This window comes from Lissotriton vulgaris, unplaced genomic scaffold, assembly GCF_964263255.1.
Source record: "Lissotriton vulgaris unplaced genomic scaffold, aLisVul1.2 SCAFFOLD_829, whole genome shotgun sequence".
Lineage (NCBI taxonomy): Eukaryota > Metazoa > Chordata > Amphibia > Caudata > Salamandridae > Lissotriton > Lissotriton vulgaris.
In genome coordinates, this window is record NW_028248543.1 from 35,384 (window position 1) to 51,111 (window position 15,728).

Genomic DNA, 15,728 nt, shown 5'->3' on the forward strand with positions numbered 1-15,728 from the left:
TTGTAGTGAGACTGCAATAAACATTTGTCATTTCTTAAACATACATAAGTGAATTGCCTTGATGGACTCGCAAAACAGTAAAACTGACTGTTACTTTGAGGATTATTTTATTATTTGATGTATGTGATAACACATATTACATGCTATACAGCAAAATGTGACACAACAACTCCACTGAATGTACTTAATTACACCTCAGGAATTGAAACATTTTCCATCAGAGTACAGATAAGATGCGTAAATCGCAAAATACTTCTCTGTGCAAGTCAGACTTGCATGAATTAAAAAAATCTCAGTATCTGCCTGAAGAAAGTAACAGGTGAGTTTCTAAGGCATTTTTAGCATTTTGAGGTGCCGCTTTCACATGCATAACATTTGAGATTAATCTCATTGCTCTGAATTTGTTAGTGACACCAAAAAAAGTAGTTGTGGATAATGCTGCATATGTGAACACAAGAAGGGGAAGGAGGGTCCTAGGGGATGTTTAACGACCAGACAATGCTACTGCCCCTACCATAACAGTTACACCAACAAATAGTAGCAATGGGTCAAGCAAAAGAAAACTAAGTATCTGTGTGAAGAAGGTGGAACCAACTCAACTTGTCAACAGGACCAATGAAATCACACCTAGGGTATTCATTCTTTATGAAAACATTCCCATCAGTATCGACCGAGAACGCCCTTCATCATCTGGGATCCTTCACTCCATGAAGGAAAGACTGTATATCCACAGTGGAGTGGCAGATGTATACGCCTAATCTAGCCTGTGAGTCCCAGTGATATATGTGATATGTAAGGGTGTCGGGTTCCAACTGAATAGCAGTGCAAGCGACGTGAAAAATCATAAAGTGAAGAGTGTGTATCAGCAGATAAAATTGGATAGTGAAGGGGTGAAAAACTTTAATGTGTACCTCTTCACTCCCAAATCATAAAAAGAGTGCGAAAATAGTAGTATAAACAAATAACTACTAATGAGTGTGTTAGACCCATTGCTACTATTTGTTGGTGTAATGCTGCATATGGTCATAACGATGGTCAGGAAAACGTAATGTGCTAAAGTGGTGAGTGGCCACACGACCATCACTTTGTTGGAATTCACCAACATTTGCTGTTATTCCGCAAAGGGTCTGACCTTGTCACTCTGCCATCTACTGTGTAGACTGCATGCTCATGGGCTGCTGTCATTGAAGGCTAGGCCTCTATGACCTAACAATGACTCGATTCAAGTTAGGGCCTCCTGCATTGTGGACAGATTTGAAGATTTTTTGTTAAAAAAAATTTCTGTCCTCATTCACGCCCTTGGTATCTGAGTAGTAGTGCGTAGAGATAAGTGTACTGTCACAGATAAACTGGTATAGGCATTGGATGTTACGAGGTGGTTCGCCCATCAGTACTTCAATATGCTCCCACAGCACCACATCAAGATAACCATCAGGGTAGTATGCTGCAGTCAAATACCCAATCCTGTATCGAAACGCCCTATTGGGTATACAAACGTAAAAGAAAATGATTTCCAAACAGCGTAATCATTGGACTTCGGGGAAAAAAAACAAACAAAAAAAAAAAAAACGATTTGAAGATTTTTGATTAGGCTGTCGATGGTTTCTAGTCCGGCCCTGTTTCCCCACAGGGCACATGCTGTTTGTTGTAAGTGTAGGTAAGTGCATTAAAAACTCTACTATTCCCAAGGTTTGTGTGTGAAAAGCGGATTTTACAGAGAGAATGTGTTTCATGCTAGAGATAAAGCATTTGAAGATATTTGTACAGTTTTGCAGTTGTCCTTATCATATGCGTTGAATTTCCACATTGAGGACAAGCCACCCCCCTGTGATCTTCACTTTGGTCCTTTCAGCAAGATGCTTGCCTGCTTCCTCCATCATCCTTCTCTAATACTTTTCCACTAGTGGGCCACCAGCTGAGAGTTAGTTAAATGGTCTGGGAGGTGGGAAATCTTGTGCAGGTCCAGGCATAAAATACTTAGGAAAGGAACCATCTCTGCTGTTACTACTGCCTCCGCTGGTGGCAAGAAAGAGTGCTGCACCATTTAGGACACCCACATCTCACCACCACAAATTGCTAGAGTACCGGGTAAGGTCCTATCCGTCATCGCCCTTCCTGTTTGTGTCGCTTGAACTTGTTAAAAAGAGATAACCGGGCCATGGTGCAAGGAGGTGGACAAGGAGTCCACAGTGGGAAGGCTGCTCAACCTTACCTGCTACCTAAAAGTGGTACATGAAGGAAAAACAGGCCACTTAACCATCTTCTTCGTTTTATAAATAGCACATTTTGTATAATTTGCAGCCTTAGGTGTGATGATTTTTTAAAATATTTTTTGTAAAATAGGATACCTCTTGACTCTAGTCCAATATATACTGGCAACATACAAAATTGTTTTTGTATGTTGGCAGTACCACTTGATTTGATTTGATTTGATTTATCTATTTGTATAGCGCGCGATTGCCCGAGGGCGTCTTGGCGCTGAGATATACCACTGGCTCATTAAAGATGTATGACTAGAGCTGTTTAGCGAAAAGCCATGTTTTAACTTCCTTTCTGAAAGATTTCAGGGATGGACTGGTTTTTATGTCTAGTGGTAGTTGGTTCCATGTTTTTGCCGTGTGTACCAGGAAGCTTCTTCCGCCCCAGTTAGTTCTTCTCAATCTAGGGACCCTCATGAGTTTCATTTGGCTGGATCTGAGAAGTCTGTTTGGCTCATATAGTTGCAGATGTGTTCTTAGAAATTGTGATCCAGTTCCGTTTATTGCTTTGTATGCCAAGCATAGTGATTTAAATTGTATCCTGCTTACAATTGGGAGCCAATGCAGGCTCTTTAGTTTATGGCTTACTTTTTCGAACTTTGGTATTTCTAGTATCAGCCTAGCTGCTGCGTTCTGCAGGCGTTGTAGCTTAAGTAGGATTTTCTTCCTTGCTCCGGCATATAGGCCGTTCCCGTAGTCCAGTCTGGACAAGGCCAGTGCTGTCACCACTGTCTTGCGTGAGTCATACGGTATGTAAGGTAGAATCTTTTTAATCATTTTTAAGATGTACCAGAGTGATGAAGCTAATTTGCTTGCTTGAGCGTCGAAAGAAAGGTTAGTGTCTAACATGATCCCTAGGTTTTTCACCTTTTCTGACGACTCTGGGCATCTTCCCATATCTTTAGGCCACCATAAGGGGGACCATATGTTTGTGTCTCCTCCTAGTATCATGACTTCACTCTTGTCACCGTTCAATTTTAAGCAGTTCATTTTCATCCATTGGCTGATTTCTGCCATGCAGCGTTGGAATTTTTCTGCTGTGACTTGTACCTCCTTACTTACTGACACCACAATTTGGGTGTCGTCGGCGTAAGATATAGGGGTGAAGCCGTTGTTCCTTATTATCTGTGCGAGTGGAGCTACATATAAATTAAAAAGAGTGGGGCTCATTGATGAGCCCTGTGGGACTCCGCATGGTAGGCTGAACAGATTGTATTTCGCTTCTCCTGATTCTACTGAGAAGGTTCTGTTCTCTAGGTAGGAGGCTGTAAGAGCGCATGCTGAGTCATGTATGTTTGCTGTTTTTAACTGCTTTATAAGGATTTCGTGGCTGACCGTATCGAAGGCCGCTGATAGGTCGAGTAGTATCAGAGTGGCCTTCGATCCGTTGTCCATTATTTGCCTAAGTTCCTCCACTGCTGTGATCAGGGCTGTCTCCGTCCCATGTTCTACCCGGAAACCGAACTGAGAATGGTCCAGCCAATCTCCGTCCATCAGATGTTGAGATAGCTGTTTGTTTAACAGTTTCTCCAAGATGTTTGCGGCAAAAGGGATCCTGGCTATGGGTCTGTAGTTGTTGGGATTTTCGCAGTCTAGATTAGGTTTCTTTAGCAGTGGCCTGATAGATATCATTTTCCAGTTGTCTGGGAAGATATTGGTATTGATAATTTTAGAGAATAATTTTTCCAGTACTAGGCTTAGTTGTATGGAACAGACCTGCATGATTCTGGGTGGACAAGGGTCCGTTGGTCTACCTGAATTGGTAGTGTGGATTTCTTTCTGGATCTGCTCAGCTGTAGGGGGTGTGAATCTAAAAGCTGATGTTTGATCTTGTTGGATTACTGGATTTTTTGGGTGTGATGTGTCCTTTTCTATTGTTTCAGTACTCTGATTTTTGAAGGAGTCGTATACTGATGAGACTTTATTAACAAAGAAGTCCCCTAGTATATTGCAGAAGTTTGATGACAGTGCTTCTGGGTTATTGTTTTCAAATTTTGATAGTTTTTTGACAGTGTCAAAAAGGGTTTTGCTGGAGTTTTTTGACTCGTTAATCTTCTTAATGAAGTATTTACTTTTTTCTTCTATTATTAGCTTTTTGTATCTGTTTAAGGTATCTTTGTATTCTTGTCTGAGGTGGGCATCGTAGTTAGTTCTCCACTTTTTCTCTGCTCTTCTACACGTTTGTTTTTGTGTTTTTAGAGCTTCTGAGAACCATGGTTGTGATGGGGTTTTTCTTTTCAAAGTAGCCTTTTTTTGAGAGGGACTGTCGAATTGATTGCCTTGTCTATCCAATCATTGAATTGTTTGCAGGCTATATTACTATTGTCGTTAAAAGTGGGATGGGATGTTTGGAGTTTTTCTATGAATGCCTAGTTGTCAATTTTAGACCAGTCACGATGGGTTACTTGCTTGATAAGTTCCACTGGTCTTCCAGTGTCCTCTTTAACTTCCAGAGTGAATCTTACTAGTTTGTGGTCTGACCATGGGATTGGGAGAGTGTCAATTTTATTGAGGCTCTGACAAGATGTGAAAATACCGTCTAATGTATGTCCGGCGTTATGAGTTTCTAGATGTACTTTCTGTTTCAAGTCGAAGTTTGCCATTGCATCAATAAATGCTGCTATCTTAGGGTCTGATTTTTTCTCTAGATGTAGATTGAAATCACCTAGGATGGTATAATCTGGACATGTCACACTAGATTCAAGGAAAGGGCTTAGCAGGTCGATTAAGGGGGTTTTTGCACTAGGTGGTCTGTATATTAGTATTCCGTTAAACGTGTAATTGTTTGTAATCTTTATTTGGAAGGTTAATGTTTCGCTGTCTGAGGTGTTACCTTTATCTGAGATTTTAATTCTAAGGTCTTCTTTTGTTATGATCGCTAAACCTCCCCCTCGTTTTATTTTTCTGTCGACTCTGGAGAAGGAGTATCCTTCCGGAATAGCTAAGGCCAGATCAGCATCTGATGCCTCGTCTGCCCATGTTTCGGTAACGAATAGTATATCAATTTTTTGTTCATCTGTTCGGATGTCAATATATTATGCTTGACCAATGATCTGGCATTGATCAATCCGATTTTCAGAATATAGTTTCTGTATTTCGGTATCCCGGATTTATCCATGTTTTTAACGGAAAGAAAGTCGAATGTAAGTGGGCATGACAGACATTTCTTACTTTCTTTGTGTGGCAATTTCTGAGCACATGTGAAGTTTGGTCTCAGTCCTCGTAGTTCCTGGCTGGAGTATTTCCATAGTCTTTTATCGGGGTCGTTTTGGCCAGGAGGTATGGCCCTGGGCCCGGTCTTGGCGCAGACGGGCGTGCCTTAGGCGCGCCTTCGTCGCGCCCGCTGCGCGCGTCCGCTGCGCGTTTGTGGAGGGCACATTTTCTAGTGGGGTGGGAGAGGGCGTGGCCTGCGTCGGTGGGCGTGGCTTGTGCTCGCTCTGATTTTTGGCGCCAAGAACTCCGACCCGCCGCAGCCCTGAAATCGGCAGCGCGGGGCGTTTCTCAGCAGGTGAGGCGGGGGAGTGCTCTGGGGGATTGTGCAACAATTTTTCAAAGTTTGAAAATCACATTTACTAAATAGTGCAACAATTTATCTCAACACGACAATTTTAAAAGTAAGCTTTAAAATCCGTTCCGTCTCCCGGCTATCTCGCCTCAGGAGTGGTTAGTCTCTGAACGCGGCCTGAATTGTGCTCGCTTGGACTACAGTTGAGTTATTGGCAACGTACTCTGGGGCTTCTTTACAAGCCTCTTGCGCCAGCGGTGCGTCACTTTTTCCCATGTTATATAAGCCAGTTTTTATCTTTCTTTTAAATTGTTCATGATTTTAATGTTCTATTTATGATATCCACATCATGAAGACTTTACTACTATTACACCATGTATTCATATATTATGAAACATGCGAACAAACAATATGAGCTCACGCAATGGTCAGTGCAAAAATGAATTCATTTTGGATCACTGAGTTGTTCAGCAACGAATGTTAATGGCCTGAATCTGACTTACATGCCCTGAAAGACTTTAAGGGATCAATGAGATACATCATTGACTGGCTTCACCGCCTATTCCCCTGTCAGCATACCAATGTACTGCTGACCACTACTCACGCCTTCCCTAATTTTCTCTAGTCAAGCAGTGTCAAATCAGGATAATCTGCAGAAGTGGACTGAAGGCTGAATTTGACATTATAACAGAAATCTATGAAAGTCCTACTGATACCATAGAATCCAAGTTAGTTAGAATTCTGGTTAGGTAGAAATGTACTCGCCCCCCCCCCCCCATTTTTCGAATTAGAATTCCTGTATGCCAGTACAAAATATCAGCCTTTTCCGAAATGTACATAATAAAGACCTAGAATTGAGATTCTCACTCAAAAACGTCAAGATACAGAAATTCCAGTGGAAATTGACCTTTGGCACTGGTGTACTGACCAAATACTAGAGCGAGGCAGGGAAAAACGTGGGTGTGGTGGGACTGGGAGTCATTAGTAAGATCAAAAGTGGGTCTCAGAGCACAGCCAGTAGCATTTTTTTAAGCTGACTGTCTCGCGGGGGTAGTTTCCTCGTGTTCACCACAGCAGTGATGCTAAGTGCACTAATGCAAATATCTGAACATTTGCACGATGTACTGTTGAATGATGTTTCCAATTTATAAAACACAACCATTTGTGATAATACCTCAAAAGAGAAAAGTTATCGTGGCAAAGTGTTTCAAGCAGGTGGCAATTGTTGGTCTTGATGCAATCCACCGCACTGTAAAATAGACCACTGGAATCGGAGTATTCATTATCTTCATCTAAACCCATCTAGGATAAAGAAAAATATTGTATTATTTATTTTAAAGTCCCTAGGTTGAAATAGTTGTCTTCGTAGTTTTCACGTGTAAACCTAAAGAGAAACTTTGCAACATTTGTATTTACATGATTTTAGGCGATCAATTTTATTGTGGACCACTACAATAAGTGACAATATATTCAGGAGCGGCTCCTACGCAATGGCGGAGGATCATTGCCCACTGCCTCGGAGCCAGCAGATGAAAAATAAAATGATATTCATCATCGCTTTATTTTTCACCTGCTGGCTGAGCCAGAGTGTGTAGGGAGGGGCGGGCCTTGAGAGGGGGCAGTAGGACTGGTTTGAGCACTTCTAAGTGTCCATATGTGTTTGGCCGGCCGTCTTAGGCTGGCCAAACACACATGCGCACTTAGGTTTCTCCAAACCAGCAGTATTGAACAGCCAGGTTGGAGAAACAGCACAGACTCACTGTGCCTAAGCAGAGCATCAAACCAGCCCACTCAGGCCAATCCCTGCGCTGCTCTCATAGATTGAGAGCAGCGCGGGGCGGTTCCAGTGTCTGCTGCGACCATGAAGAACACCGAGGTGTTACGCGGGAGGCTTCAGGTAAGTCTTCCTTTTTATTTTTAATTATTATTAATCCCCCCATGCTCCCTTCACCTGCCCCACCACCCAGCCCACCACGTTTTGTTTGTGGAAACCGCCACTGTATATATTTACCATGAATTAACCTTTTCCATCCACTATAAAGATATAAAAATTTACGAATGATCAAACAGGAAACAAAGTAGTATACAAGTTCAGTTCGTAATTTCACAGAACCCAAATGTGACTTGAAAAAACATTTTTTATGTACAGTGCTTTATTCCATATAATCAATATGATAGGAAATATGTAGCAATACAATATCAAATCATGGTACAGATTGGCTGGTTTAAGCAGCATAAAAATCGATCAAGAGCAAATTATGCAGTATATTACAGCAATTTGCCTTTGCAACATTTTATCACCAAGGTATTCTAATAGAAATAAAATTGTACATATTCAGCAGATACCATTCAAAATGTTATTCGCTAAAATTAATGACTTTGTATCGAATGGAGACCAAGAAACACCATTTTATTCGTTCTGACCTTTCGGTCTCCCAAAGTAAAATAAATCGTCTAAAACACATACAGTAATACACTCAACATAGAACAAAATAGCAGGTACACTTTGTTTGATCAAAAAAGTGCAGCTCTCAGATGTTAACTCTGATTCAGTGAGAGTGTTGGTGTCTGTCGGAGGTGGAAAGGGAGGGTGTTCCATGCCTTGGCCGCATGAAATGAGAAGGAACACCTCCTGTCTGGTCTTCTTGATGCCTGGCACCATAGCAAGGGAGAGCTGGGCTGAGCTGAGGGATCTTTGGGGTGCGTGGAACGAGAGGCGGTGATTCATGTAGGCAGGTCCGGTGTAGTGTCTGCAGGCATTGGGTGACGTGGCAGTGACGAGGTAGGTTGAGGACTAGTCTGGCAGAGGCGTTCTAAAGTTTTCGGCTGAGGTTCTTGTTGATCCCGGAGTACAGTGTGTTGCCGTAGTCCGGTCTGCTGCTGATGAGGGCATAGATGACAGTTTTCCTGTGCTCGATACAAATCCAGTTGAAGGTCTTTCATAGGAGATGGAGGGTGTGTAAACAGGAGGAGGAGAATACAGTGTTGATTTGGTGGTCCATTTTGAGTTCAGAGTCCAGGATGATACAGAGGTTGCATGCGTGTTCAGTGGGGGAGGGAGGGACCCAGAGGGCGGTGCCACCAGGTGTCATTCCAGGCATCAGGGTGTGGCCCATGATGAGTACTTCAGTTTTGTCCGAGTTGAGTTGTAGGCAGCTGTTCTTCATCCACCTGGTGCCAGCTTCCATTCCTTCCTATAAGTTGTGTTTGGAGATGTTGGGTTCATTTTATAGTGAGAGAATGAGTTAGGTGTAGTCTGCGTAGGGTACAATGTTGAGTTTGTGGGATCTGACGATGGGTGCGAGCTGGGCCAAGTAGACGTTGAACAGGCTGGGACTGATAGAGGATCCTTGGGGAACTTCGTAGGTGGTCAGTGTGGGATCCGAGAGAAAGGGTTGAAGTCTGACCCTCTTCATTCTGCCGGATAGGAATGAGCGGATCCAGTCGAGGGCCTTGTTCTAGATTCCCGCATTGTGTAGTCTGCGGGCTAGGGTGCGGTGAGCTACATTGTTGAAGGCTGCGGAGAGGTCCAGGTGGATGAGGGCCACAGTCTCTACTCTGTCAAGGAGGGAGCGGATCACATCTGTTGCAGCGAGAAGGGTGGTTTCAGTGCTGTGGTTTTTCCTGAAACTGGACTGGGAGGAGTTGAGGATGTTTTCTTCTATGTAGGAGGCGAGCTGGCTGTTGACAGCTTTTTAGATGACTTTTGCTGGGTACAGGAGTAAGGAGATTGGTCTGAAGTTTTTGAGGTCGGTGAGGTCCGCTGAGGATTTTTTCAGGAGAGGGTTGATCTCAGCGTGTTTCCAGTAGGGGAAGGAGGCGGTCTTGAAGGAGTGGTTGATGATTCAGCGAAGCTCTGGGACGATGATGTCGGCAGCTCTGTGGTAGATGTGGTGGGGGCAGGGGTCCGTGGGGGCCCCAGAGTGGGCTGACGTCATTGTCTTCAGGGTGTCAGCGATGGAGATGGCTGTCCAGAAGTCGAGTGTAGGCTGCGTGGTGTAGGGAATGGTGGGTGTAGATTCCGTGTGTATGTTGTCGTTGTCAAAGTTGTTATAGATGGTCCTGATTTTGTGGTGGAAGAAGGGGCTGAGTCTGTCGCAGAGGTCCTGGGAGGAGGGATGTCTGTTGTCTCATTGTTGGGCGAACTCTTTGATGATGCTGAAGAGTTCCTTGCTGTTGTGTGCGTGGGCGGAGATTCTGTCCTGGAGTGCTTTCTTCCTTGTGTATCTGATGAGCTCATGGTGGGCTTCTTTGAAGTTGTCAAGGTCTGCTGTGGTTTTGGAGTTCCTCCATATATTTTCGAGGCGTCTGCAGGTTTGTCTCAATTCTCAGAGTTTGACGGAGAACCAGCTGGCTCTTTTAGCGTGTAGTTTGGTAGTTTTCTTGAGGAGGGCGATAGTGTTGACGCGGTTGGTGAGCCAACTGTGCAAGGTTTGGGCGACGGTGGCTGGGTTGTCCTCCATGGCGGTGGAGCGAAGCTGCTGAAGGTGGCGGTGAGCCGGTTGTTGGGGATCTTATTCCAATTCCTGCGTTGGAGCTGGTGTGGACGTTTGTGGATGTTGTTGGTTTTGAAAGAGAAGTGGATGCAACGATGGTCTGTTCAAGGGAGTTCCGAGGTGTGGCCGAAGGTGATGGAGTTTCCTGCTGTGAAGATGGGGTCGAGGGTGTGTCCTGGTGAGTGCCTGGGGTCTGGTACAATCTGTTTGAGTCCGATGTTGAGGAGGTTGTCTAGGAGAGGGGAGGAGTTGGGCTCTTGGAAGTTGTTGAGGTAGAAGTTGAGGTCTCCCAGCAAGGTGCAGTCGGTGGAGATGATGGCTTGTGGGATGATGATGTCGGTGATGGAGTCAGAGAAAGGTCATCTACAGGTCCAGGGGGTCTGTAGATGAGGGTGCCTTGAAGGGTGGTGGTCGGGTTGGTCTGTATTTTGAAGATACCCAGTAACGATGAACAGCGTTTAATCTTTAAATATACATTTAAATATACATTAGCAATACAATGACAATTTTGATAACTGCTGAGAAAAGAGGACGCATGAGAAAATGGGACAACAACTCATCAGCAGATGAGATAGAAGAGAGGACAAATAGTTATGTGCATAAAAGAAAACCAATGTAAATGTTCATCCATTTTTATGTGCAGCCAAGCCAGCTTGTAAATAGCAATTGTATGGGGATAGGCATATTTCTGGCTCATTTGAGACAACACGGCTCACAAAAAATCATTAGATAAAGAGACTTCAATATGGGTAAGAATGCAATCTGAATACATACACATCACCTATGGGATAAAATGTAAAAAGGTTTGTAAAGGGTTCAGGAGTTTTGGATCTCTATTTAAAGGATGTCTGCACAGCAGAACAGGTAATACAGTCTTCTGGACTTGATGCAGTGGTGTCAAAGTCATTGTCTGATTAGCCAAAATGTAGAAACAGTCACTGTCAAGCAAGGCGAAGTGAGACTTTTCACATTAGCATTATACAGACTTTTATCCTTCTGTGCATGTTTCCAAAGGGCAAAGAAGAACATATTGTATTTATCATTCTTAATGTGTTGTTCATTAGATAAGTGTTGGACTGTAATTTTCTTCAGATTGTATTCTTTGTAAAGTAAAAATGTTCTAAATAGTAAGGGTTTATGGGCCAGATGTACGAACATTTCATTTGCGAGTCTCTAATTACAATTTTTTGTGACTCGCAATTAGAGACTCACAAAATGAAATGTACTAATGCGTCTCAAACACATTAGCAATTCCCAAATGGGTTACAAGGGACCTGCCTCATCAATATTCATGAGGCAGGTCACAATTTGCGGCCCATTGGGAATGGGCAAAAACACGGGGATGGTGGCCTGCTGGGGACAGCAGACCGTCATGTATGTGTTTGCTTTTTCAATAAAACAACTTGTTTTTTTTTTTCAAATGCAACCCAAGGAAAACGGAATGCATTTAAAAGAAAACCCAAGGAAAACGGAATGCATTTAAAAGAAAAAAATTAAATGTTTTTTTTTCCTTTTTTAAGGGCAGGCTATAAAAAAATGTTGGCGCCCCCATCAACAAAGGTTACATTTGCGAATGGTTTACCATCAACTTGCAGTTGGTGGTAACTGTGAACGTTTTAAACCACATTCCCAGCTAAAAAACATTCCTACATTCTATTGAACTCGCTATTAGGAAGAGACGCCCTCAATATGCCCCTTCCAAATAGTGACTTGCAAACCCTATTTTGGAGTCGATAATAGGTCACCGGTTTGCAAAATAGGGTTGGTACATGCCAAATAGCATTTTACCAGTCGCAAACGGTCCGATGTGGCGTTTGCATCCAGTAAAATGCTTCGTACATCTGGCCCTATGAATTTAAATCCAGTCATGGTGACAAATTTGAAGCTAGGTCGTGAGGACCTGTTTTGTAATCTCAGAATAAAAACATCATTGCAAATGTTGACATTAGAGTGGGCAACAATTGCAAATTAAGGAGTTTAATCTCCTTGCTAGCTTAGAAGGATTATACTTTTGGCTGAAGTCTGACCAATGCAGAACTCTCTTAAATGTTGATGCAGACCATGAATCGTGCTGACACTCTCTGAACTTCAGCATTACTGCTTCTAATAAATAGCACTCAATCAATCCAGTCAAACTAGAGGCACCAGAAATACTGTGCAGTGTATTAAGCTACAAGCTTGCCTTTTTATTTTACAGCTTTAACCCCTTCACTGCGGCGGCTATTCCGCCACAGTGCTAAGGGGGCGGGGGGGCGCGCGGCGGGCGCATGCTGATGACGGAACTTCTCCGTCACCAGCCGCGGTTGGGCTGTGCTCATGACGGAGCGGTTCCGTCATGGCCCCGCCCGCTCAATGGAACGCTCAGCGCAGGCGCGGAATCCGCGCCGCGCTGGCGTTCCGAGCGGGCCGTGACGGAACCGCTCCGTCATCAGCACAGCGCGACCGCGGCTGATGACGGAGTGATTCCGTCACCAGCAGGGGAGGGGTTAATACATCCCACCTCATAACAATGTTCAGCAGAATTTGATTTTCCCCACAAGAGATGATTGAATTGGTTGACTCTTTTCTAGAAAAAGTCAAGTACCCTAACAATGCAGGACGTTGCCTGGTACAGTGGACACACTGACATACTTTGTAAAGTTGCATTACACTAGCTATGCAATGAGCTTGACGGCTTTGGGGTGCATTAGTCACAGTGCAGAATCCTGAATACCTTACAGCAGTAGCTCAATTAGTATCAAAGTCTCAAGGGTTACATTAGATCAGTGTTTCCCAAACTGTTGATTCGTGACCCACTGGTTGATCGAGAGCCGATTTTTGGTGGGTCGAGAAAATCCAAGCAATAAATAAAGATGCCTTTCAGTTCGCACTGCACTTCAAAAACAGAGGTCAAATGTCAGACTATGACTTCTGACAAATTGCTGATTATTTTTTTAACAAGGGGATTGCTGTTTACAAATTCCTCTCAGTAGTCAGAGGAAGGAAGGTAAAGTGATTTATGTAACAATCTTGCTGGGTAGAGGAGGCGTGAATGAAAAGGCTATAAGAAGTATTTTTTTGTAACACACAAGATGTAAATTCCTGTAAAGAAACTGTACACAATCAACAGAAAGCACAAAAAAAGAAGCACTTGTAATTCTGTGTGATCGAAACAACGATTTTAATAAGAACAAAAATATTAAGATATTTCCTTAGTGATGCTCAAATTATTAATATTCACTGAAACCCGATTTTCACGAATTATCATTTCTGTGCAATATAATTTAATCAGTAAAACTGGTTGTGCACATTTAGGGGGCATTTCAGTATAAAATTTACTGTCTGTAAATGACACTGAGCTACCGCAGGATACTTTAGTTACATTTAAAACCCCCCACCTCATGTCCATTAAAGCTAGGTGAGTCGCAAATGTTTGTCATTCTAAAAAGTGGCCTGTGGTTCTAAAATGTTTGAGAAGCACTGCATTAGAATATTATACAACAGCAACATTTTTGTAGAGTTTGATGTGTAAACATAAAATACAGACAAAAGAGTCTGGAAACATTCTTAGCTATTTTTTAACATGATGGTGTGACACGTAAAGTAAATAAAATAGCATCAGTGTCTTACCCTTTCTTCATAATCATTCTGAGAATTGAATGAATGTAGAGAATCTGAAGTAGAAGAAATTGAGAATCCAAGCTCCTTGGTTTCTGATAAACTCAACTCATCTGAATTTGAGTGAGTGTGTTCTTTACACGCTGAATCAGAAGCAGCATTACTGTTTCCTGGACCAATCTCATGTTTGTTGTGTCTCTGCTGGGACAAACAGTTTGTTGTTTCCTGTTCCAATGATCGATTAAAGGTTGGTGTCAGGCGTGAATCAATCTTATTGTCTTCTACAGTTCCATTACAGGGACTAGGATTTGAATCTCCCAGAGTATTTTCAATTTTTGAATTATTACTTTTACTGCTTGTATCTGATACATCCGAATAAGGTGCCATGTCTCTTACCATGTTGATAAAAATGTTATACAGAGGGAGGGGCATTCTGCATGTGATATCAGGGATGGACGCTTCGTGTTGAGTGTCCGAGTGGTGGGTCCATACAATTTCATTCTCTAGGATACCATTTTCACCTTTGCCATCTTCTGCTCGGCAAACAATTCTACTTTTGTTAGATTCTGTCTCTTCAACAACATGGCATACTTCCTCAGTTACCAAAGGGATTTTCTGCAGGTGTTTATTTTCAGGCAGGATTGTAACAGATTTTGTATTTGGTTTTTCACTTTTAAGTGCATCACCTTTATCCACTTTCCTTCCCTTGTTGATTCTTTTCTGACCTTCCTCTGTACAGTTTTTCTTTTCAGTTGCTTTACACGCATAGCTCTCTTTTTGAAAGTCCCCAGTATGTGCTCTTCCTGTTTGACTATGAATGTCAGTCGATATAATTGTCTGCAGGGTTTGTTTCTCAGCGGATTTGTTGGCATAGTTTTCAATCTGTTCTTGACTAAATGGAGGTGCACTAAATGGCCTTGGTACTGGTACAGAGTTTGAATACCTTTTAGCAGCGGTATTTTTCATACTTGAGTGATTTATGGTAGAAGTTTTATATGATTTGCGACTTTTGATTCCAGGTTGGTGATTGGAGCTTTTCAAATCATATTCTTTTGTTTGATTGGATGGTGATCTTACACCTCTACTAGATATAATTCCTTCAACATATTGTAATGTTTTGCTGGAAAATGTTGACGAAGAACTATCAAAGTCTAAGGACATTCTTTGGCTTGTAGAACTTTCGCTGGAATCTTTTTCTCCAACTTGTTGAAAAGAAGGTGATTGCGAACTAGAAATTGAAGAATTCGTGGAAACTGGCAAAGATATACTCTGGGTTTTAGACGTGCTACCTGTGATAAAAGAAAGATACAACATCTTCCAGTTATATCGGATTTTAAATGATTTTGATTGGTTGAAAAAAACAACTTAGCTAACATTGTTTGAGTTTTTTTGTTTAAAACGTGCACCATTACTGCAGTGATACACATAGTTAAATCCTCAACTCTTATCATGTAGGTGATCATTTTGAACGCTTCTAGGGCTTTCTTCACTTTGAATCCCTAAAAAATATGTATTTCCTTAGCTAGCAAATTAAAATCAACTATGGGCAATAGTGAAAGCGCAGCATGGATATAGCAATACTTTAGATGTGGTTTGGCAATATCTACTCCATAATTAAGGTCTAATAATAATTTCCACTGTAAATGGGAAATTGAGATGGGCTACAGTATTTGCATCTCTTTAACATTTTTATCCACCCAGATGTTGCAGTCACAGTTTTGCCCTGATCTGAGTTTATGAGAATGCTTGCTTTCATTAGTTACATAGTCGGATTATCTAGGGTGCTAGGGTTACAACGCTGCTTCCCTGTTCTAATGTCACACAGTGGTGTGCACTAAAATGCATCAGCCTTTAGGGCCCATATATGTAATT

The 15,728-nt window shown here is 42.4% G+C and overlaps 1 protein-coding gene across 4 annotated transcripts in view; it reads right to left on the reverse strand.

Annotated features, from left to right (window-relative positions):
- The window catches only part of LOC147664064 (uncharacterized), a 392,091-nt gene that overhangs the window by 18,816 nt on the left and 357,547 nt on the right, over nucleotides 1-15,728 (reverse strand). For 3 of the 4 annotated variants that reach the window (XM_086950007.1, XM_086950006.1, XM_086950005.1), the window contains 2 exons: nucleotides 13,869-15,145; nucleotides 6,938-7,065 (listed from right to left, as the gene is read on the reverse strand). In XM_086950007.1, the coding sequence (XP_086806133.1) occupies nucleotides 6,938-7,065; nucleotides 13,869-15,145 (1,405 nt within the window). The remainder of the gene's footprint in view (nucleotides 1-6,937; nucleotides 7,066-13,868; nucleotides 15,146-15,728) is intronic. The other variant, XM_086950008.1, reaches the window with a different exon arrangement.